Here is a 24106-nt window from a genome sequence, read left to right as displayed (position 1 = left end):
ACCTATACATCTTTCACATATAAGTATCATGTTTTTTTTTTCTTTCCTCTGTTACCTACTAAATCAAAAAAAAAAATCAAAACAATAACTTGTCCAGAATGTCTGCTTTAAATACAATCTGTTATTTTTAAATCCTAGTTTCTGCTGTTTAAATTTGTAAATTCCCATATGCTGGAGTCTATAGCCCCCTACCCCTAGTGAGTTGTACATGCTGCTGTACTGCTATTTACTCCAGTTTGCTCCATTCTGACAACTTTACACTGCATGAAGTTCCTTCTCAGGGAAACACTCAGGGGTTTCAAGCAAAAGTCACATCAACTTCTGAAACCACTCAAAAGCACACCTAAGGTTTTACTCGGTCAGTATAGTCACATTTAAGATCTCATCCTTTCTTTTCTAGACTGGATTTTTAAGGAGCCCAATACATTCGACAACCAGGTTCAACTGAAGTCTGCTAATTCTGTAGCAGACAAAAATAATGAGTCGATACTTTGAAAGCTATTGTAACTCATTCTTGGTACATGAACACTTTCTAATAATCTTAGAATAATATCCTCATGCAATCCATCATTTTCATGTGATTTTCTCTTGTTTAGGGAGAACCTGGTAAGAATGGTGCAAAAGGGGATCCAGGCCCAAAAGGAGAGCGTGTAAGTGATTTTATAGTGTATTCAGAAACTCCTTCCCAGGCAGTCCGAATCCTCAGTCATTCCTATCACTCCTCCATGCAAAACCAAGTGTTTAATTTTGAAGATGTCTAACTTCACTTGTGTTTTTGTTGTTGTTGCCAGGGGGAAAATGGCACCCCAGGTGCTCCCGGACCTCCCGGTGAAGAAGGCAAAAGAGGTGCAAATGGTGAACCCGGCCAGAACGGCGTACCTGGTACACCTGGAGAAAGGGTGAGCCACCATGGAGGACGCTGCACACTGGATGTATTTTGAGTTAATAGGGAGACATCAAAATCTGATATTCAAAGTACTGAATGGAAAATTTGCCTCTATATATGTTCTTGACAACTTTCAGATGTGAAACTGCTTTACTAAACTTGGGAAAAAATCCAAATTATTTCCTAAACTGAATCACACAGGTTGTTTCTGTCTCAGTCCAAAGTAATTTCATTTTTTGCTGAAGTGCGGAAGTAGTGATCTTAAATTACTTGTCCTATATAAAGCTTTGAGCTGAAAGGGAATCGTCTGATGTGAGGGCTACAAACGAGATTTAAAAAAAAAAAAAAAAAAAAAAAAAAAGAAGAATGTATATACAGCTTTCAGCAATGCTTTCTTTTGGTTAAATAATGTGAAGAGAATAAAATCACAAAATTTAAATAAATTAGAAATAATTCATCCAGCTCTGGATGAAATTAGAACAAATTCTTGCACATTCAAGATTGCATTTATCGGAACATACCTTTATCGTCAGTACATTTTTGGCTGGTGGATTCAATAAGTTTGCAAAGAGTGTTATCATAAATTATTTTTAAATTGATTTATTGAACAAGATAAATAGCAACAACCTCATACAAATTTTAATTTTCTGTTCCCATCTAAACCAAATGAAATTGAACTGACTTATTCATAACTCCTAATTTAATAATTGGCTGCAGTATTTGTAGAAGCTATTAGGAAAGCAGGGATGCACAGTAAACAAATAAATCATGTTAACTATATAGTGGTCTGCAAATTAAATTTTATTATTAAAATTACTCTTTAGCAAATAATAGAGTAAATTATTAAAATAATACTACACAGCTATTTTCTATACTCCTTATTTATTTATTTATTTTTCAGGGCTCCCCTGGTTTCCGTGGCTTACCAGGTAGTAATGGACTTCCAGGTGAAAAGGTATGAGTCTTTCTCTAAAACCATATCAAATTTCTGTGGAATCCATGTTAAATTGAATGGACAATTTCACATTCAATATGATGCCTAATTACTTGTGTGTTTTTTAGGGTCCTGCAGGTGAACGTGGTAGCCCAGGTCCTCCTGGCCCAAGTGGAACTCCAGGAGAACGTGGACAAGACGGAGGCCCAGGTCTTCCAGGAATGAGGGTAAGAAACAATTTATCTAAGTCTGGTAAATTCTATTAGAAATTTCTGATGTGAGCTAATACAACAGATGAATCAAATGAGATCTCTTTTTTCCTAGTGATAGTATTTCCTTCTTTAAGTAAAGTGCATCTGTTCACAGCCTAATAAATTAGCATGCAGTGACAAGGACGCTAAAAGAACAGTGACGATTGTTTCATTGCCGATTTTACCATCTGAAATGAGTTGTCTTCTCAAATAGTGAAAGAGCAGTGTTTTTGTGCCTTGGTTCATGACTAGTGCCTTGATTATCTACAATGAATCTAAGAGGAGGGAAAGAACTCCCAGCAAATGATTTTTTTATCTCTCTCCATTTTTCCCCCAAATATGAGGATTTTACTGAAGAGCTTTAAACTAGGCATATAATCATAATACTTATCTTTATATTTATAGTGACCTAATAACAATATACATTTTAAAATTAATAATATATTTTTTTCTCTTCAATTGCAGGGTTTGCCTGGAATTCCAGGAAGCCCTGGAAGTGATGGGAAACCTGGCCCTCCAGTATGTACACTGCAGATATTTTATCCTGTTCCTCCTAATGACTTTACTTGATCCCACAGCATCTGTATGACAGCATGCTCTTACAGTCAGTTTTATTGTCTCTTTTCTTTCTGTTTTAATTATCAAAGCTCTTTATATGCTTTCTCATTGTAGTAGCATTGTGGGAATCTTGTCATTTAATGTTCTTTGAAATATGAAGCCTACAAAAGAGCTTTACTGAAATTGAAAACACATAATTAGTTCTGAATGGAAGCGTTGCTAGCCAGACCTTGCCTTAGTTCGCTGAGGCATGGGTATTCATTTACTTTGCCTAACGGATGCTGTGTCTTCATTTCTTTTCTGCTTATCCCAGGGTCAACAGGGAGACTCTGGCCGTGCTGGTCCACCTGGCCCAGCAGGTCCGCGTGGTCAGCCAGGTGTAATGGGTTTCCCAGGTCCTAAGGGGAATGAGGTTAGTATGATTTCTCCACTTATTCTGTGCTTACAATTTAGCAATTGTTAAAATAAGTTGGTGTAGCTGTACAGTGGGATAATATGGTGTAGCAGCTTTAAAATACTGTATCTTGACTAGAACACGTATTTTAAATATGATCTTTCTCTTTTCTAAGGGTGCACCAGGTAAGAATGGAGAAAGAGGCCCTGGTGGACCACCAGGAACACCTGTAAGTTTCATTAGTCATTTCTTTTCAATAATATTGCAGAATATCCTTTTTTAGTCAGTCTCATAAGAATGATACCAAACCATAACTACAGTCTATTTTTGACTTTTTCTAGGGTCCTGCTGGGAAGAATGGTGATGTTGGACTGCCAGGTCCTCCTGGACCTCCTGTAAGTGCTGGATTCAAACATCAATTATTGCCAACCTGGTCTATCACTGATGGAAAGAAACTGTGAATTACAAAATTTTTTTTCTTTCTGATATAGAGAAATGTCTTTTTATGAAGACAGAAATAGCACAGCTCTTCCTCATTTTTTGATAAATACTGCTAGCTTGTTATGAAAAAGCCAGGGCAGATATACCTGGTGTAAATTGAAATGAAATGTCAATTTACAGCTTCCCGAATTGAGTTATATAGTGCTTCCTTTCACCTTTGTCAGAGCTAGCAGTTCAGACTAGTGTCAAGTATTTCTATGAGATAAATATCTTGGCTGAATTACATATAATGGGTAGAGGAAAAATAGCACATGCCAGTACACCAAGACACATTAGGATTGTGAAATGTTGTCTCCCATTTGAGATAAGGAGTCTTAGTGTGCAGGTGGTGTGGAAATGTGAACATAACAAGTTCAGATATTGTCAAAAGGTTTTTTGTTTTTTGTTTTTTTTTTCCATTGTTTCTTAGGGTGCTTCTGGGGAGAGAGGAGAACCAGGACCCTCAGGTTCACCTGGCCTCCAGGTACTCTGTGTTTCTTGTTTATTGCTTTCTGAATTCTTTTTTAATGAACTAATGAAAAAAAAAAGGGGGGGGAAAATCCTAATTAGGACACCATGCTGTTCATTTTGAAGAAAGACGGGTGAACCAATTGACAAAACTGATTGCCCAGTGTTTTATAATTACTATTAAGGGCTAGCTCTGTGGTTAATTTCACAAAAGCCACTGGCTATCAAATTAGAGTCTTCTCCACTGTAAAGGATTAGATTGAATTAGATATACATCTCTGACACACAAAAAAAAGGTTGGTTAGTAAAATGCATATTTTATCCACATGCCATAGACCTTTACAAGTTGGTATGTTCCTTTTGTAGGGATTACCTGGTGGACCAGGACCAGCTGGAGAGAATGGAAAGCCTGGAGAACCAGTAAGTACTACATCATTTCTACACCAAAAAAAAAAAAAAGGAGAGAGAGAAGGAAAAACCCATGGAAGACAAATCTCCCCAGCTTGCCTTTCCAGTTTCAGACAGCAGTTAGCATGCTGCAGAGCAGAACTCTAAGGGATAAGAGAAGAGAGAAACAGGATGCCAAACATAGTGCAGTTTTACTCTGATGTGAAGTGCATAAATGAACTGCATTTTTTAATACAAACAGGGGCCAAAAGGTGAAATTGGAGGACCTGGATTCCCGGGCCCTAAGGTAATTTATACAACATTTCTATAAATCTATGAATGAATTAACAAATTAAGAACCTAAGAACAGAGAGTAATGTGTTTTATTACTGCAGGGTGAAAATGGTATTCCAGGAGAACGTGGTGCACAGGGGCCCCCAGGACCTCCTGGAGCAAGAGGTGGGCCAGGTCCTGCTGGATCAGAAGGTGCCAAGGTACCAACAGACTTTCATATTTTTCTGTTATCATGTGCAGCATTCAGATTCATATTCTGTTTTTTGGGGGGGAATTCCTAATTATTTTTTGTCACTCTTTAGGGTCCCCCTGGACCTCCTGGAGCTCCTGGAGGCACAGGGCTCCCTGGCCTACAAGGAATGCCAGGAGAAAGAGGAGCTTCTGGAAGTCCTGGACCAAAAGGGGACAAGGTACACAACCCTCATGCACACATGCATGTGCATACACAGACACACATATGCTATTGATTTTATGCTATCTCCATTTTAGCTCCCCACAACACACCAAATCTCTTATGTTTTTCTTTTGTCCAGATTTCAGAGGTGCTGATTATGCCAATGTGTTACTGATTTAGCAGTGATACATGGGCTATATATGTTCAAAAACAGATATTAAACCAAATTTTAAAAGCTATGCTACGTCTTTGCTATCCTAGATCTTTTGGTGGGTAAATCAAAACAGATCTAATGAAGTTAATAAACAACAAGAATAGTTTATGCCAAACTGTTGGCCAACGGTAAAGACATCTTTATAATTTTTTTTTTTAACTATTGAGTATATGACACTGAACACGGGGAAGAATGTCGTCCTCAATTTTAGATCTGCATGACCACAATAAGAAACTCTAGTTATTGTGATATTCTTAGGATACTTTCCTCTGCATTGTTTTAATTCTTTATTTGTCTTATGCTTGATAGGGAGAACCTGGTGGTAAAGGTGCTGATGGTCTTCCTGGTGCAAGAGGAGAGAGAGTGAGTAGTCTTTGAAGGTCTAACAATTCAGGTTTCATATACTGCACATTTACAACATGAGTAAACCTGCAGTGAATAAATATTATCTAGATGATGTAAAGTGCTAGTCCCATTATATTTCGTTCCAGGAGTGCAAGTTTGATTTTGCAAACCAAACCAAATTTATTACTAGTTTTCATCATTTTATCTGCCTGGTTAGATAAGATTTTTGAAAGTAGAAGGCTACAATACAGTAAGAAAGTATTTTGGAGGGAAAGTACCAGCATAAAAATTGGAAAAATGCTCCCAGTTTCCTTAATCTAGTTGACTGAAGAGGAAAATGCTGATTGTAATGACAGATGTCCAGCAAGTACATGCAAGCAAGTATCTGGAAATACACTGAAATACTGAGGGAAAACAAACAGAAAAAAGCAGCTTGTTTGAGTTGAAGGATAAGAAATGGGATCCAAAGTATAAGATGCATATTACATTTTCAAGAAAAAAAAATCAGAGGGCTGGTGAAGAAATGCCTAAACCATCCTGAAAAAATACAGAGCATTTTTTTATATAAATAAATATGAATAATGTATGTATGAAAAGTTAGGGTGATTAATTACTTCCATTGTCTCATTGAAAGTGATCTGGTAACATAAGATGGTTTTGGTTCAGCTTTGTATGGAAAAAAAAAAAAAAGAGAAATCAATCAGAGAGATCTCACATCATGAAATGCTGGATCTCTGACCTTCTGGAGAGCAGCTCTGCAGAGAAAGACCTGGGCATCATGGTGGACGACAAGTTGACCATGAGGCAGCAGTGTGCCCTCATGGCCAAGAAGGCCAATGGGATCCTGGGGTGCATTAAGAAGAGCGTCTCCAGCAGGTCGAGGGAGGTGATCCTGCCCCTCTACCCAGCCCTGGTGAGGCCACATCTGGAGTATTGTGTCCAGTTCTGGGCTCCACAGTACAAGAGGGATGTGGAGCTGCTGGAGAGAGTCCAGCGCAGGGCTACAAGGATGATCAGGGGCCTGGAACATCTGCCCTATGAGGAGAGGCTGAGGGAGCTGGGCCTGTTCAGCCTGGAGAAGAGAAGGCTGAGAGGGGACCTGATCAGTGTCTATAAGTACCTCAAGGGAGGCAGTGATGAGGATGGTGCTGGCCTCTTTTCAGTGGTGGCCACCGACAGAACTAGAGGTAATGGCCACAAACTGAAGCACCAAAAGTTTCACAGGAACTTAAGGAAAAATTTCTTGACAGTGAGGGTGACAGAGCACTGGAACAGGCTGCCCAGAGAGGTTGTGGAATCTCCTTCTCTGGAGATCTTCAAAACCCGCTTGGACGCAGTCCTGTGCCACGTGCTCTAGGTGACCCTGCGCGTGCAGGGGGGTTGGACTAGATGACCTCTAGAGGTCCCTTCCAACCTTAAGCATTCTATGATTCTATGATCTCAAAGTGACAATCCAAAATATAGAGTGGAACACAGTGGCACTGTGTTACCTTCCTTTAAATTTCTCTAGCAGCATCTTCAAACTGGCCAAAGCAACATTGTCACAATTTGATGCAAAATATGTTATTTTCTAATTGTGTAGGGTAATGTGGGTCCCATCGGCCCTCCTGGTCCTGCTGGTCCACCTGGAGATAAGGTAAAGTATCTTCTATAGTAACATGTGATGCTGTAAACAGTTACACTGGTGGTTGTCTCCTTGGAAGAGACAGCAGTGAAAGAATATGTAGTAAGCATTTGTGTTTCTTGCAGGGAGAGACTGGTCCAGCAGGCGCCCCAGGTCCAGTGGGTGCCCGTGGTGGTCCTGTAAGTAAGAGTACTTCTGTTCCATCATATCTTACTAGAGCTCTGCTAGCCTGGCACAGACATCAGTCGTGTAAATTATTCCTATCAAGAAGATATGCTTTCCTATCAAGAACATATGTTCAACATAGGCAAAACACATTCAGTTCTTGTTCACTCTTGAGTTTTACTGGTGCTAAGAACACCAGAAATTCAATGCTTTTAATGCTGTCGAAGGGACAGTGGGCTGAAATGACAGTTTAGGGAAAGAACTGGAGCTTGCGGTTCACAAATAGAGCAAAGAAATATCTTTTGTTTCATTTCTGTCTTACAATTAATTCAGCTTTTAAAAATACCATACTATATTTATTCTTTAGATTGGTAAAATAGCAATCTGAGTTGTCTGTGGGAAACACCACAGATTGTAATGAGACTTCATACAAGTATAACCGAGATCAGTTTGCCACATGCCAGATAATTATCAAATAATTGCTGAAGAGGTTATAGAGCTCAGGAGCAACTATCTTTTTTTTTTTTTCCTTCAAAGACAGAAATGACCAAGAAACATCAGCTATATGAGAATCTGTTCAGACTTCATATGTGAAAATTGAGTTTCTAACATTTTCCATCATTGGCATATTGCTTTCTATAGGGTGAGCGAGGAGAACAAGGTCTTCCAGGACCTGCTGGCTTCCCAGGAGCTCCTGTAAGTAAGAATACTTAAAGACAAATAAATGTCATTATTGATTGTATTTCATTTCTCTTAGATTCAGCTCCGTCTTAGAAAGACTGTCTGTAACATATTTAACTTACATATTTGCTACATACATTCACAACATTTGCAGCTCCTTCTGTTCTGGATTGCACATACAGCAACATTTCTTCATGCTTTCCTTCCCTTCCTGTGCTTGCAGACCAATAGTGCTCAGCTGCATTCAAATTTAATGCTATGGTCAAATATGAGACGAGTGAATAGATCTTCTCATCATAGTGATATTGTCACATTTTGAGTCATAATAAGTGATATTAAAAGAAGACAGCACAATCTCATCAGACTTTTAATAAACTAGAACCTGTATGTGTTTTAATTTTTCTACAGGGCCAAAATGGAGAACCTGGTGGGAAAGGAGAAAGAGGCCCAACTGGTCTAAGAGGAGAGGCTGGACCCCCTGGAGCTGCAGGTCCCCAAGGTGGTCCTGGTGCACCAGTAAGTCTTTGCTGTTCCCAGTGCTACAAATGAAGAGAAGCTGCTTCAGTCCTCCCTCAGGTCACTGCCATGCCTGAGTACAAGCATTTGAACTACCTGAAATTTAAAGGCATTTCTATAATTCTATAATTTCTGTAATATTCTCTTTTTCAAGACATATTACTTTATCTGCTTCATTTTGTATAGGGCCCACCTGGTCCCCAAGGAATAAAAGGAGAACGTGGATCTCCTGGAGGACCTGTGAGTATCTCTTTAACTTAGTCATTGATATATGGCTCTGTTTATTACAGCAAACATGCTATGAATGAAGCACAAGAACTTGAGTGACTTTAATCAAGAGTAACTCAAGTGTTCAAGAATAATCAAATTATTCCACAAGGAATAATTAAGGTTGAGGTATTGAGGACCTGAAGCTACAAAATCGCTTATCTCAGTGAGTGTTATTAGATTTATCTGCCATCCTTGCCAGTTTTCCTGAGTCTATTAGTTCACTTTTGAGGGATGTACAAAAACCTTCTTTTGGAAAAAAAAATGCAATTCAGGTTTTATGCAAAACAACTAAATACAATCCACAGTCAGCTTTTGTATAGAGATGAGTTTGTACACGTTACTTTTTTTTTCCTGACCTTCAGAAACTGACAGCTAAAAACACTGATATATTACAGGGTGCTGCTGGTTTCCCTGGTGCTCGAGGTCTGCCTGGTCCCCCTGGTAACAATGTAAGTTGTCTTGACATCCTTTTATTCTTAACTTGCAGATGCATTTAAACATATTAATCTACTAAAATTTAGAAAGCTGTATGTACAATACAAGCAAGAGTATCCTAAGTATGATATTTGGTTGTACAGAAAGAAAAAATGCAAAGTCAGGCTTACTCTCCTCTTATCTTGTCTGGAACAACAAATCTTTCACTTATCATCTTGGTAAACCTTTTTCCCTCAGGATTAGCTTTCCAAAGCCCATGGAAATTAGTGTCTTCTGCCAGCTTCCCGTATCAGGTCCTACTGTATTTGTGTCAGTCACCCACATCCTGTTTTCTTTTTGATCTGTTAGGAAGCAAACAACATTCATTTCAGTGTCTTACCTTGATACAGTCTTCAGATTTTCAAAACTACCTTTTGTAGATCACTGCTGAGATTGGTTTTAGTTGTCTGGAGAATAGAAAAGCATAAGATTTAATCAGCTTGGGACAGAAGAGTTGAAAATTAAGGTTTAGAAAGTTCCCTCCTTGTGATGTAGTTCACAAATGAAGTTTAATCTACCTAGTACAAGGTCTACCTGCTAAACTGCTTAGTCTGCACTATCTTATTATAAAAATGCTTATAACTCAACTATTTCCAGTGTTTCATGCATTATCTGATTGTGAAGAAAAGCTTTACATAATACTGCTTGTTTGTTCAACGTGCGCCTATTTCAAGAGTTACACAGTAAATATGAGAAACTGGTTTTTGATTTCTTTAAAAATTAAGAAAGGACAAAGAGCACAGTGGATTTTCATATTTTTACATAAAAATTATAATTGTTCTATTATTGTATGGTAACACAGATATATATATATATATATGAAAACTTATTTTAGATTTGAATAAACAGTATTTTTTTCTGTCTTATGGTCATAAACAGATGCAAATTAGCATACTGCTGAACAGTAAAAAACCTATTATTTAAGGTACCATTAAATTCAATGCAGCCTTTCCATTGATTGGCAAAGCAAAGAGTTTTAATGAAGAGCATTTCATTTTCTATGTTCTTCCACATGTCTAAGACACTACCCTAAAAGTGTATCTTGGTTAAATAGGAGTATCCAGCATGAATCATTCCAGAAATCAGCTGGAACTTCTACTATTTAAAGTTTATATGTCAGAGCCCTGGATAAGGAATTTCCCCTGCATGGCATCCGAAATGTTCATTTGTTGTATTATGAAAACCATATATCCAGACATTAGGAATAATAATATTTTAAAAAGATCTGATTTAAAAGGAATTTAAAAACAATAGGTGAAAGGATTAATTCTTTATACAAAAGCAAATCAGATTTGGGTGCCATGAGGGTTGGGTCTTAAATCAAATGAATTAAGTCTGGTCTGTCTGGCTGTCAGGAGGAAGATCAACACCAGTGAGTGATACTGATTCAGGTGATAATATATATATATATATATTTTTTAATTTAGGGTAGTCCAGGTCCACCTGGCAATGCAGGGCCTGCAGGCAAGGATGGACCTCCTGGACCCCCTGGTAGTTCTGGTTCTCCTGGCGGTCCAGGACCTGCTGGAATAAGAGGCGAGCCCGGTTCCCCGGGTGAAAAAGGCCCACCAGGTGCACGAGGAGAAAGGGTATGTGCACGTATATCCACTGACTGGTGTATCAGGAGTGTGTGAGCATGTTTGCCAAGAACACGAACGTAGACAAGGCTCAGCTGACTATTGATGGAAGTGACCTTTTCTTAAACAGGGAGCACCAGGTGAACCAGGTCCTCAAGGCATCGTCGGTGGCCGTGGCAACACAGGTTTACCAGGCCTGCGCGGCCCAGCCGGTCCAGCGGGTATGGCAGGTGCAAAGGTGAGAGCACCTTTATTGAAGTAATTATCTTCAAAGCTAATGCAGCAAATCTCAGTCTGCTGTTAGAAATGGTCTGAGGTTACACAAAGTAATCTATGTGCAGCACTTACTTTTGTAATGCTCATTCTTTTATTCATTGGACTTTTAGATAAGTCAAAAATTGATCACTCCTTTGAACTGTTAAGGCGCACTGGCCCTTCTGGGTGTCCTTTGTGATCCCTGCCTATTTAATTAGAGCTGTGTAGTATGATGGCATTTATATAAGCACATTATCTGCAATGAAATAATTTTCCCTTTTTGTTCAGGGTGAAGATGGTAAACCAGGCATCAATGGTGTCCCAGGAGAACGTGGTGCTCCTGGACCACAGGGTCCTATTGGACAAAGAGGTCTACCTGGCGAACCTGGTAGAGATGTGAGTGGATATCTTGGACCTTCCTGCTGTCTTATAAATTATATACAGGAGAATCAAGGAGTAAATATGCTTTAAGGTTCACCAAGTCTCTCTGAAATGCATGATGGATGAGGGCCTACATTCTCATGTAAGATGGTATAGTCTGTGCGCTCTGCTATGCCTTTTACAACCTGTGAACCATGACTCTGTTTCACTTGGAACTGAGCAAGAGACTACCCTTCCCAAATACTTACAAAATAGTAGAAGTCTGATATATAGAAGTTTCCTCCTGCTCCTTGAACAATTCCCTCCCAAAAAGTCTCTTGTTTTGATGAGCTTTATTTCAAGTCAGTGGCAAACATGCTTTCTATTCATAATTCATCATTCTTACCAATTAACTGTACCACCCTGTTTTTCAAGGGTAACCCTGGCTCAGAGGGCTCGCCTGGACGTGATGGATCCCCAGGAACCAAAGTAAGAAACCACCAATAATATCTTAATATTGCCAAATAAATCTTATAAAAAAGATATCCAGACATGTAAATAATTCTGTGCCATGTGACTTGTTCCTTGCATCTCTTAAGCTCCACTAACTGTACACCTTATCCTGTAGGTCAATCAAATATTAAATTCCTTTCAATGTAACTCTATCTGCAGGGTGACCGTGGTGAAAATGGCTCTCCTGGTCCTCCCGGACCTCCTGGTCACCCTGGGCCTGCAGGTAACAATGGTGCACCTGGAAAAGCTGGTGAAAGAGGATTTCAGGTAGGCTCAAAGCAAATGGCTTATTACTTATTTACTTTCACCTGTGCAATCCAGTTCATGCAGTATAAGTAGGTGTGGAATAGTCAGCTACCATCATTTGTTACTGTCACAATTGCTTGGCATTAAGGACCTCTCTTACAAGTCTACTAAGGGAAACGATGTCACAGTTTATATTGCAGATAACTATATATAGATTAAGGTCAAAACCTACATGCTGCTTAGGATGCCAAAAAGGACATAATTCCACAAGGCCTTATCTAAAATTCCATCCCATCTGATGCCCGTGCAGCACAAGCTGTATTATGTAATTAAGGGAGTTAAGCACTTTCAAAGATTTCAAGTTATTTTGAAGAAATGCTGACATGAACATAGCCTGATCACTGAGCACCTCACAGAAAGAACTAGGTGTCATGCGACTGAGGTATGTTTTGGAGCATACAAACAGCTCAGTACTATGAACATTGATAGAAAAATGAACTGTCTAAAGTTCTTGCTGACTAATTAGTGCTTGAAGCTCCTCCATATCTCTGGACAGCTCGCGGCTTTGACCATACTACTTTTATCAGTAAAATAAAAAAGGTGATCTAGGTAACGGCAAGTCATCTATACCATCTTATCCTTATCATTTCACAGGGTCCGCCTGGCCCTCCAGGCTCTGCTGGTCCTGCTGGTGCTCGTGGGCCTGCGGTAAGTCCTATTTAAAGTATTTGTGATATAGTATATTCACTATTTACTGCTAGTGAGGTGTTTTTTTCTTATTTCTTTACATATTGCTTTTATTTCAAATTTATTCCTAAAGGGTCCTCAAGGTCCTCGTGGTGATAAAGGTGAAACTGGTGAACGAGGTAGCAATGGCATAAAGGGACACAGAGGATTTCCCGGTACCCCTGGCCTCCCCGGTCCTCCTGTGAGTATTTTACATAGCTGGGTGGATTATGGTTGTGTTCTTAGCTCCTGTTGTCTGGGCCCCAGGTACCTAACTAACCTTAGCTAATTTACTGAGAAACGTGTATTTTGATTGTCCAATGTATTCAGAAGATCATGTTCCCTGAATCCACCTAAATAGGATGAATGAAAAGGCTGCTAGGAGCTAAAGCTAGTTTTACTATAGTCTCTTTGAATTATGTTTCTGTCTTTAACTGGAAGAAACATTCTTTCACACTCATTTTCAAAAGTTATTTTTGATGACATTGTCCAAAATAGAAATAGGGGTTGAAAGATGTATCTCCATGAGAAATTTATGCTAGACAGACATCTGAAAAACCTCCTCAGAGTCCAAATACTTTTTTTTTTATTTTGGTCACACATCTCTTACAGTAATTAAAATTAGGGAAAAAGAGATATGAAACTGTAAATTTTGTAAACAGCTGAATCGTGAACCATTGCCATTTGTTGCCAATTCTCAAGTTACAACTCTTAATAGCTAAAATAATTGAAGGGTATACTCTTAATAATTGATAGGCACATTGTAGATAATTATGACAAGTCAAAATTTATAGAGTGACTTGAACAGAATTATGATAGCATAGCTTCTCCTCATATAAGTGAGAATCAAGAAATCAAAATTCTAATACTCTATCAGTGATGCTAAAAAGATGGAAGTTTAGTAGGAATTAACTACCTACTAAACAACACAGCATACCTTGTTGTCTTATTTGTATCATGAATAAAATGAAATCTGATAAATTTTCTTCATTTACAAGTGATATGATTTATCATTTTAATTAGCTTTTAAATGGTGCATGCATTTATGAATAAACTGTATTGTTAGTGCCCTTTGAAAAGTATTAATGGCTTGCCCAAGTCTTTAAATAGCTTGAGGACACCGTGATAAAACCTGCAGCATTTTAGGAGTATAGCTATGTATTCTTATGAAGATAAAATTTCATCCAAAGCTTGCTGAAGTCAGTTGGCTTTCTTGCATTTTGCATGAGAACCATTACTAATATTTTTTTCATTTAGAGAACATCTGGTAATTTTTCTGGTTAGAGAATAGCAATCATTCTTCCCCATATCTGATACTGTCTTTTACAATGACGTGTTTTATGCAATTTTAAAGATATTTTCATTGTCTTTATTTAAGGTACATCCAGCTAGTTTCAAACTGAGAAGTATATGACTTATCTTTTCTTCACAGGGACCTCTGGGGCCACAAGGTGCACTTGGAAGTCCAGGAGCTTCAGGTGCAAGGGTAAGAAAAATTCCCTACTTGGTATAACTATAAGATTGGGACTGATTGCACACATAAAAACACGGTGATCTTAGCAGGCAAGCGCTGAAGAAAAAGGAAATACCTGATAAATTATACAGAAATGTTTGAAATCTGTCACAAAGCATTTCTAATATTGAGACTTTGGTAAGCTTTTATTTTGACCATATTATATGTGTTCACCACTGTTCTAGGGTCCCCCAGGACCAGCTGGCCCCCCTGGAAAAGATGGTACAAGTGGTTACCCAGGTCCTATTGGTCCTCCTGGCCCACGTGGTAACAGAGGTGAAAGTGGCCCTGCAGTAAGTAACTGTTGCACACTCTACTTAAACACATACTTTAGACATTACTATCTAAAAATAGGACTCTCTCCCACTTAAATATCTCCCTTCAAGCATTCTGTACTTCAGGGATCGACTTTGTGTTAGGAGTTATCTACCCATCGTGTCCAAGCCCCCCAAAATACGAATCAGTTACAGGTCAACGTAACTACTGATTTACTTGACTTACTGTATGTTTGTTGCGTGTAATCACTGACCTTTCCCATGTTAAAAAGTAGAACTCTGCTTCAGATCACAGATGCCCATTTTGTCTCAGAAGTTACAGAACAGGGATTCAGTTTTCCACACTCCTTTAGGGAAGCTAACACTGCAAAGGTCATTAGCATAGTTCATGGTCCTTCTTTTAAAACCAAAGAATGGCCATTCTCTGGAATTTAGTGAGAAAGGTTCTTAGTGAGAAAGGTTCTTTAGTGAGAAAGGCTGCTAATTTGAACTTGTGATCTTTATTCAGCATCATGTTCTTTTTTTTTTCAGGGTCCACCAGGCCAACCTGGTCTTCCTGGTCCTTCTGGTCCTCCTGGTCCATGTTGTGGTGGTGGTGTTGCTGCCCTGGGTGCGGGTGAAAAAGGTCCAGTGGGCTACGGATATGAATATCGAGATGAGCCAAGAGAAAATGAAATCAACATGGGTGACATTATATCGTCAATGAAAGCAATTAACAACCAGATTGAAAACATAATTAGTCCTGATGGGTCACGGAAGAACCCAGCTCGTAACTGCAGAGATCTGAAATTCTGCCATCCTGAGCTCAAGAGTGGTATGTTAGGTTTTTATTTATAACAGTGGCAGCAGAACTTGATTTTTGCTAAATACTCTTATGTTTAAGTATTAGAACGTAGGGACTTGCTATTAAAAAGTTTAGGTTTTTGAAAATGTTATGATAAAGGCATAATAACCATTTTAAGTGAAAAAGTGAATATGCACATACACAGGATATGCACAGACTTCAATATCACCCCTTACATGCTTATAAGTAAATATATGTCTAATTTTTTTTTGAGTAAGAACTATAAAAAGTAGAAATCATTTATTTCAAGTGTCAGTCACCTTACACTACTCAAATGATTGTATTTGTGTATCATCTTACTGTTTTTTTGTGACATTTCCTCTGTCAAAAATAACATGCTTCCTACTTTGTATCAGTAATCTGGAAGAGATAAGCCTCACATCGTATTTGGAGAGAAATTTAAATATATACTAAGCCTCTCAATGTTTTGTTCACCCATAGGAGAGTACTGGATTGATCCCAACCAAGGCTGCAAGATGGATGCTATTAAAGTATATTGTAATATGGAAACTGGTGAGACATGCCTCAGTGCCAACCCCAGCACTGTGCCAAGGAAGAACTGGTGGACCGCTTCAAGCAATGAAAGGAAACATGTTTGGTTTGGAGAATCGATGAATGGAGGCTTCCAGGTAAGGGCCATACCACCACAGTAAGCATCCAGGTAGCGCATATATTGTACTTGCATGCATGGCAACTTACCCAGAAATAAGCAATATTCTGGAATCAAACCACAGTAATATTTAATAGGTGAAATATTTACTGCCCTAGCAGTCCCTAGACATTACTGTATTAAAGATCTCACGTCTTGTGCTCTGCAGTTCAGCTATGGAGATCCTGAGCTTCCAGAGGACGTCTCGGAAGTTCAGCTGGCATTCCTCAGGATCCTCTCTAGCCGGGCTTCCCAGAACATCACCTACCACTGCAAGAACAGCATTGCCTACATGGATCAAGCCAGTGGAAATGTTAAAAAAGCCCTGAAATTGATGAGCTCTGTGGAAAGTGAGATCAAGGCTGAAGGAAACAGCAAATTCACATATGCTGTTCTGGAAGATGGCTGTACTGTAAGTAAACAAGATTTTAGGATGATAATCTAGTAACTAATCCCCCCTAGGGGACTAGATCCTGAATAATGGATGAGAGAGCTTTGCATGACCTGGGTAAAGGAAGGACAGAGTTGCACCTAGTTGGAGGAATTTAGATTTGTTACAGAAAAAGTGTGGCTCTTGTAGCAAGCATGGAACGTGAGGTGAGCTATTTTTTAAATCTGGGCTTTATAATTACCTCCTCTCTTTGGAGTGCAAGTCAGTCAGAGGCCTACAGTGAAGTCAGTGACCTAACTCCACCTCAACTAACAGAAATAAGAGCAGTAGGAGGCACATCATTCCTCCTGTATGAAAGTCAAGGCTAGCTGATTCAAACCACTCAGGTAGATGATGATTATGCGAAGGGGCAAAAAATAGCAAATTTTCAGCCCTGAACATTTCTAGTCCCTGTGCCTTGCTTACAGCAGCAGAAAGTACCCCAAAGAGGAACATTAAGACCTAAGAGTTTGCTCGTCAAGAAGCATCTGCAAACTTTTCTGTAAAAAAATAAACCACAGGGAGCGGAAATTGTGCATGGTGTTGTATAAGCTTTAAAAGCATAACAGTCACTGACATACATTGTAAGAACTGCATTTCCAGATGCTTGAATGCATCTACTTCATTTCTTTAATATGAACATGAAATGTTACCTCATTACTGCTGCCATTTTTTCCTGAGAGAAAAACAGCGGTTCAAAAAAAACTCCGTCTCCCAGAGTACAGTGTGTTTCAGTCCTATATCAGAGTATTGGCATTGCTTCAGGGTACCTGCTGTCCATGCACACAGCTTTTCTGAGCAGCAAGAGGCTACAGCCCCATAATGCCCCACATAAAAGGTCCAGTGGCTGACTAGAAATGAAAAATAGTTATAAACATTTTATTTTCTAAGGAACTAATGGGCATAAAAGATGATAAGAGCACATTAGCCTGCTCTTACTACACATACCTCAAGGGAGGGAGTGAAGAGGATGGGGCCAGCCTCTTTTCACAGGAACCTAAGGAAAAAAAATTTAACAGTGAGGGTGACAGAGCACTGGAACAGGTTGCCAAGAGTTTGTGGAGTCTCCTTCTCTGGAGATCTTCAAAATCCACTTGGATGCAGTCCTGTGCCACGTGCTCTGTGCCCCCCCGTGAAGGGGGGTTGGACTAGATGATCTCTAGGGGTCCTTTCTAACCTTAACGATTCTATGATTATACAGGAAAAGCATGTATGGAATCCACTAAACTGTACATTAGCTTCCATATGGGCCAACGTTGCTTTCTGACATGCTTTTTTTCCTCTCTAATTTCACAGAGACACACTGGCGAATGGGGTAAAACGGTCTTTGAATACAGAACACGCAAGACAATGAGGTTGCCTGTGATTGATATTGCACCCATAGATATCGGTGGTCCTGATCAGGAATTTAGTGTGGACATTGGCCCAGTCTGCTTCTTATAAATCAAAGATCTTGCTCTTTCTGAAATCCCAGCAAACAAATTCACACTTCAACTGTGCTCCTTTGTTTTAACCTTGTCAGCTAGTACAGGTGACAATCTGTATCCCAGTTATTTATTTACAAAATTTCTGGGGGAAAATTAATTTGATATCAAGGGTTTTTTTTTTTTTTTTTTTTTTTTTTTGCTATTACACAAAGTACAATAAAAATGCTTTTGCTGTATTTTTTTAACCAAATTCCATCTTCAAAACATGTCTCCGTGGTGCTATAGTAAAACTTCAACACTCAAAACAACACTGTGTTCTATTAGTTGAATGTTAGCCAATTTACAAAGCACTGATTGCTCCCTATACCAAAGTTTACCCTCCTTTCTAAGATGCAGTCCATAAAGCTAGAAAGACTTCCCTGTTTCAACTACCTCAACATGGACAGAAACGGGGACGTGTCTGATGATTCCCACTAAAAAATCAAACAAATCAGTCAAAACGCATTGGACCTACTGGTTAAGTCAGTAGAATTATTTGGTACAAAATTGTATATTTCTGTACTAATCAGCTGTGAAAAAGTACAGTGTATTTTAACAGTTTAATACCTTAATGTCAACAGTCACCATAATTTTTTTTGTTGGATTGTATTCTGTTATCAAAGGTGCTTCTCTACTTTCCTGTCATTGCTGGTCAAGACCACTAAAATTAGGGAAGTATAAAAGACTAACATGATGGTGCTAAATATATTTTTCACTCCTAACTAACTCTGCAAGTCAGGGTTATTGACTTGCTTTAAAAAAGTAAAGGATTAAAAACAATTGTAAATGTCTCCTGTCATAGGTTGTTATTGGCATGTCATATTTGAGAACTTTCTCCCTTCACTCTGTAAAAGTCAATAAAGGTGCAAAATTGTGAACTTCTTTTGTCACATTAACACATTTGTAGTGTTGAAGGTTAACCATCCTTGTAAGCTTTTATATGGTTGTTGGTCTATTCCTTACAGAGACACATAATAAAATATCTTTTTAAAACTCCTTGTTGTTCCATAAAACTGACTTTCTTAAAAAAAATTTGCTATTTGTATCTCTTTCCTCAAGCATAATATGGCAGGCCACCAAGCTGGCACCTTTTTCACTGAGTTTTCTAAGGTAATTTTACTCGAAGCAGCCTACATCACCAGCTAGTAAAACTTCCCTACTTGCTCCTCTCCCTCTAGCAGCTCCTGTTTTCAAGCCTGGTGAGCTTCTCTGACTGTGATTTTTACTATCCGTTCTGAGAGCAAAATGCAAGTACTCTGTACCTAAGCAGATCTATTTTGAGGGAATAGAAGACAAAGACACGGCCAAAATGCGTTCATCTAAATAAATAAGCATCTAAATAAATAGTTATTTTACCAGACGGCATCTTAATTGGGCCAAGTTTTATTGCAGTATTTGTCCAGGCATTTGAACAAAGCTGGTCATCAAATAACCTTGATATTGTCTGTGGCCACTGGAGAGGCACAAGTAAATCATGCCCAGGTCTTCATGCAATCTCACGGCAAGGCAACCACCTCTATACTTTTGGTGGTGTCTGAGCTCAGACCAGAAGGGAATTATGGGCATAGCAGAAGAGCCAGAACCAAGACAGAATCCTCCCGCTATGTCAGGACCACCCTGACTCACCCCAGGGCCCTGGATGATTAAGACCTCTCTCCAACAAGATCAACAAGAGCTTCAAAAAAAAAAATGGGGAGGGTCAGAAATTACAAGTCTTAAAAGGCTCTTGTTGATAAGTGTGAGTCAGGCACCTTTGGAGAGCACTTCTGGATTACACCAAGCAGGAAAAACGGGCAGAGCCTGTGGCTGCCGAGAGGTCTCCCTGGCCTAGGATCTGAGCCATGTCCCGGGCCTGCTGTGGGATCATGAGCTTCAGCTGGCGCCACGCACAGCCAGCAGCATGAGGGGCTGGGGAGCCTTTACCAGCACAAATTGAAGTTTCAAGGCAGAAACGACCAGGTTTAATATAGCATAAAAGACTAGCAATGCCAGTGACTTACAAAAAAACAGAGGCTCTCATGGGAAATCACCCCTCTTTGTAATGGTAACAATAGCTGCCATTTGTGGAAGGCAAGCGTCACATGCAAGTAATAATTTTATTCTGGTATATATTAGAAGTCTTTTGATTGAACTTTTATGAAAGCAGCTGCTAGGAATCTTGGCTGATGGAAAAAGGCATTGACACACCTGTGCTTAATCTGCCCAGCAGGAATAACAGCCTCTATGCTACAATAGCCTCTATGCTCACCTAGCCTCCAGGGCTAGGTGCCACCGAGCCTACCACTATGCCCTGAGAACTGCTTGTAACAATTACTTGAGCTTAAAACTGCCTTTTGTGTTACGAACCACTCAGCAAGTTAATAATTTCTACTAATGAAGGGTGATTATTAACGCATTTGTAGAATACAAACAAAAAAAGAAACAGGTGAGACGACCATAAAATAATTTACTTGTTTCTTCCCCCCCCCTGCCCCGAGGTGATTTATAAGGCCAACGTGAGCCTGATACTGTTTTTTTGTTGTTGTTGTTTGCTTGTTTTTTTTCAGAAAGGCCTTTGGGAAGAGAGGAAAAAAAAAACAGAAAAATGAAATTGAACAGCTTGATAAACAAAAACTAGCTTAGAAAATAAGGTTATACTTTGGTAGACTAAATCCTACTTCATACTCCTATTTACTATATCATCAGCCTGCAAGAACCTCTAGTTTTTACTTCACATGAGAAATAAAACACTCTTACCTGATATTTGCAGGTTAGCAGCACAATCCCTCACTCACCTAAGAAATTAACAGGCCTTTCAGGACTATAGAGAAACAAAAAGCAACACCTGTGGACAGGCTTTATGGTAGAAAGGTATTGATGGAGCAGGCCTAGGTCACATAGTATGATTAATCATCTATCTTTAGAAGCATTAGAAGCATTTTTAATATATACATAAAATATTGTGTGTGTGTGTGTGTGTATATATATATATATATATATATATATATATATAATGTGTGTGTGTATATATATATATAAAGCTATAATTTGTATTTGGAGAAAAGAAACAAAAACAGTCTGCACAGTTGAATAAGGGTGGGATGGGGGAAAAGCAAAAAACAAACTTTAGCTTCTGCTAAAGCATATATTCTCAGCTGTTACCACTAGCTTTAGGATTCCATTACCTTAGTGCTGGAACATTTAGGGTCTCAGAATTTCCTTGGAGCTCCACTTTCCCAATTAACTGTAGGTGCTCACCCAGAGCTGTGGTCCTTTTGCAAGACAGCAGAGCTGGTCTTCTGCTGAGTGTCGACTTCGCGCCCAAGCCCTGGCGAACAGTTAAACATGTCCTTACCTCTCTCCACATACTTTATGGAAAGGAGATTAAAAATAATAAAACCATCAAAAATAACCAGGAAATCCTTTTCATTTTTCTGCTGGAGAAACTGGAATCTGGTTAGCTCCGATGTTAGATGTCCATGAACACGTGTGAGTCGCAGAGCCTGCCCTTGCTCTGGCTGTGACGGGGTCGCCATGTCTGGCAGGGCCTCGTGCCTGGCCCCGCTTCAAAGCCCTGTAACCCCAGCTGAGTCTAGGAGGTGACAGGTTACAAAATCCTTGGCTTTGGCAGTATGGAGCATAATTTGTAACGCGCACCCTGTTGTGACACCAACCAGATATTCTTAGGCCTCTGTTTGCAGAAAGTATCTTAAAAGCTGAGCCGGCTACAACAACTTTGACCTCATGAACAGGCAAGGTGCTCCCCTAAACACACCCGATCACACTATGACCTGACTGATAAAGACTACGGATTGAAGAATTCCTCACAGAACGTTCATTTTCAGCTGCCAATTAGGCACATTAGGTACCTATTTGGGCTGATGGGTAGTTATTTACTGCTGTAGCACTGCTTCAGCATAGCTACCTGAATTAGAATCTATTGCTATCATACCAAGTTTGACAAAGACAGATACTATAAAAGCACCTTAAAGAAAATCTTTTCAACTTCTTGTCACCTTAAAAGGCATGGGAAGAAAGTTAGACCTGACAGGCAGTGATTTTAAAACTGAATGCCTCTTCTCTGGAAGTGTTAGTAACGCGGCACTTGCCGCCAAAGCAGCAAACAAATCTAAGGCAATGTATTAAATATATTTATTACTATGTCATTTCTTTAATATTTAGTTGCAATCTTATGTCATAATCAATGTACACTGTTTCTTTCCCGTAAGACCTCTCCTTCCAAGACTGCCTTTGCTTGTCCTCTTTTGTTTTTCTTTTTTTTCCCCGAGCAAAACTATGTTTAGCCAAAAACTTCTCATTACTTCCAGAGGAGATTCATGAGAGAAAAATGCAACGTTATAGTCAGAGCTATGAACATCTCTAGATTAAGCATCTGACAATTTTTTTTGGTTTAATCCAATTTTGGTGTTGAACCAGACAGCAGCACGTTCCTTGTAGGACAAACGTTCTCCTACTGTTGTCACCACTCTAATATCAATGTTATGTATCTTCGTCATGGGAGCAAGAGTGCTCCTAACCATACACAGAAAAATATTTTGTCGACATTGCTAGAACTGTAATAAAGTCTTGTTAGAACTGGTTGTTTTTGTATAAAATCTCCCACTCAATTGACTAAGATTAAAGCACAGCTCTGTGATCCTTCGAGCTTGGAAGGTTTTCTGCACTAACGTTCCTAACTGAGGTTGTAGAGGATGGACGTAATACCTCATCTCAGGAACTAATTCCCCAGCGGAAGCATTTGCTAGCACACCGTACCTGGATATAGAGAACACAACACATCATAAACGGCTATCAACTATTGCTACGTAAAGGAACCTTAAGCCAGAGCTGGTAACAAATCATGATGTCTTGTCTTTACCTCCGGCAGCAACGAAATAGAAAACATGAAAGAAATTAACACATGGGGAAGGGGAGAAAATCGACTTTTCTAGGATCTGCTTCAACGCAGTGTTCCCTGATATCTCATGCATTTTTCCCAACCTTCTCCCAAAAAGTGAGGCAACACATAATGCTAATAAGCGCAACAGGTAAATTGGTCACAACAGGTAAATCGGTCTTTCTGCTACAGTACAATCCCCTTTCTCAGCTTTGAAGTTGTGTCTTTTCTTTTTCCACTTGTGGGAAAATATGATTCTTGTACTACTCTTACAAATATTTTATTGTCCAATAATCACAGACAGGAGTGAGAAGCACCTTCACAAGAATGCTGGTTTCTTGCACCTCAGTTTCCCTTTGTGACCCCCCCCACACACACACACACACACTCTCCTGTCTCTCATTCCTCACCATTCCCCCATCACCACCCTCTCGGTGGCAGCCAAAAGTTTCATGCAAGTGATGCTTCATCAAAATTCATCATTTTCTTAATAATGTTTCTCATTATGTCTATTTGATACACCAATAAACATTACCTTAGATTTTATCATAAGAGAAATTACTGAATGGCAATAAGGTCAAATAATCCAGCTAAATGGATATTACCTTATAAGGAACCGAGTCCAATACTTTGGTGCCCGTTTAGCAATTCTTGCTCAAGAGGGGTCCTTTATAAATATTTTAAATTCTACAATAGGTGCTTGAAATCACACAGTATCTTTGAACTCCTAGCAAGCAAATCGCAATCTATTGGACATGCTAATCCAGAACTAAAATGATTGTTTTCTTCTACCAGTTTGCTTGATTTGGTCTACAGCTCTGCAGTTCACTTGGGATTTATATCCACAGCATCAAACTGTAGATTTTATTATACCTTTTTCATGTGATTTTTTTACGATACCATCAAATTTTTAATATTACACAATTTTTTAGATAGTTTTTTCTATGGTATTTGCCTACTTGCTTAACTATGTTCACTGTGAGAAGGATTTGGAGTCTGGAGTTTCAAACATCACTAGTCAGGTAGTTGACTACGGTTGCT

General features: G+C 39.1%; 1 protein-coding gene across 1 annotated transcript in view; it reads left to right on the top strand.

Annotated features, from left to right (window-relative positions):
* COL3A1 (collagen type III alpha 1 chain) overlaps positions 1 to 19185 on the top strand; it is a 50239-nt gene extending 31054 nt beyond the window's left edge. Inside the window, exons 19-51 of the mRNA XM_088526980.1 lie at positions 597 to 650; positions 792 to 899; positions 1788 to 1841; positions 1949 to 2047; positions 2537 to 2590; positions 2943 to 3041; positions 3199 to 3252; positions 3365 to 3418; positions 3934 to 3987; positions 4338 to 4391; positions 4621 to 4665; positions 4754 to 4852; positions 4955 to 5062; positions 5570 to 5623; positions 7188 to 7241; positions 7355 to 7408; positions 8037 to 8090; positions 8484 to 8591; positions 8778 to 8831; positions 9257 to 9310; positions 10763 to 10924; positions 11043 to 11150; positions 11456 to 11563; positions 11963 to 12016; positions 12200 to 12307; positions 12941 to 12994; positions 13107 to 13214; positions 14445 to 14498; positions 14711 to 14818; positions 15332 to 15614; positions 16086 to 16273; positions 16463 to 16705; positions 18020 to 19185. Coding sequence (XP_088383106.1) covers positions 597 to 650; positions 792 to 899; positions 1788 to 1841; positions 1949 to 2047; positions 2537 to 2590; positions 2943 to 3041; positions 3199 to 3252; positions 3365 to 3418; positions 3934 to 3987; positions 4338 to 4391; positions 4621 to 4665; positions 4754 to 4852; positions 4955 to 5062; positions 5570 to 5623; positions 7188 to 7241; positions 7355 to 7408; positions 8037 to 8090; positions 8484 to 8591; positions 8778 to 8831; positions 9257 to 9310; positions 10763 to 10924; positions 11043 to 11150; positions 11456 to 11563; positions 11963 to 12016; positions 12200 to 12307; positions 12941 to 12994; positions 13107 to 13214; positions 14445 to 14498; positions 14711 to 14818; positions 15332 to 15614; positions 16086 to 16273; positions 16463 to 16705; positions 18020 to 18166 — 3093 coding nt within the window. The 3' untranslated portion in view covers positions 18167 to 19185. The remainder of the gene's footprint in view (positions 1 to 596; positions 651 to 791; positions 900 to 1787; positions 1842 to 1948; positions 2048 to 2536; positions 2591 to 2942; positions 3042 to 3198; positions 3253 to 3364; positions 3419 to 3933; positions 3988 to 4337; positions 4392 to 4620; positions 4666 to 4753; positions 4853 to 4954; positions 5063 to 5569; positions 5624 to 7187; positions 7242 to 7354; positions 7409 to 8036; positions 8091 to 8483; positions 8592 to 8777; positions 8832 to 9256; positions 9311 to 10762; positions 10925 to 11042; positions 11151 to 11455; positions 11564 to 11962; positions 12017 to 12199; positions 12308 to 12940; positions 12995 to 13106; positions 13215 to 14444; positions 14499 to 14710; positions 14819 to 15331; positions 15615 to 16085; positions 16274 to 16462; positions 16706 to 18019) is intronic.
* The last annotated feature ends 4921 nt before the right edge of the window (positions 19186 to 24106 follow it).

Source organism: Tinamus guttatus, unplaced genomic scaffold, assembly GCF_059628265.1.
Source record: "Tinamus guttatus ecotype Peru unplaced genomic scaffold, ASM5962826v1 Tinamus_guttatus_pri_ptg000260l, whole genome shotgun sequence".
NCBI lineage: Eukaryota > Metazoa > Chordata > Aves > Tinamiformes > Tinamidae > Tinamus > Tinamus guttatus.
The sequence above is the reverse complement of the archived record's forward strand: the minus strand, read 5'-3'. Positions and strand labels throughout refer to the sequence as shown.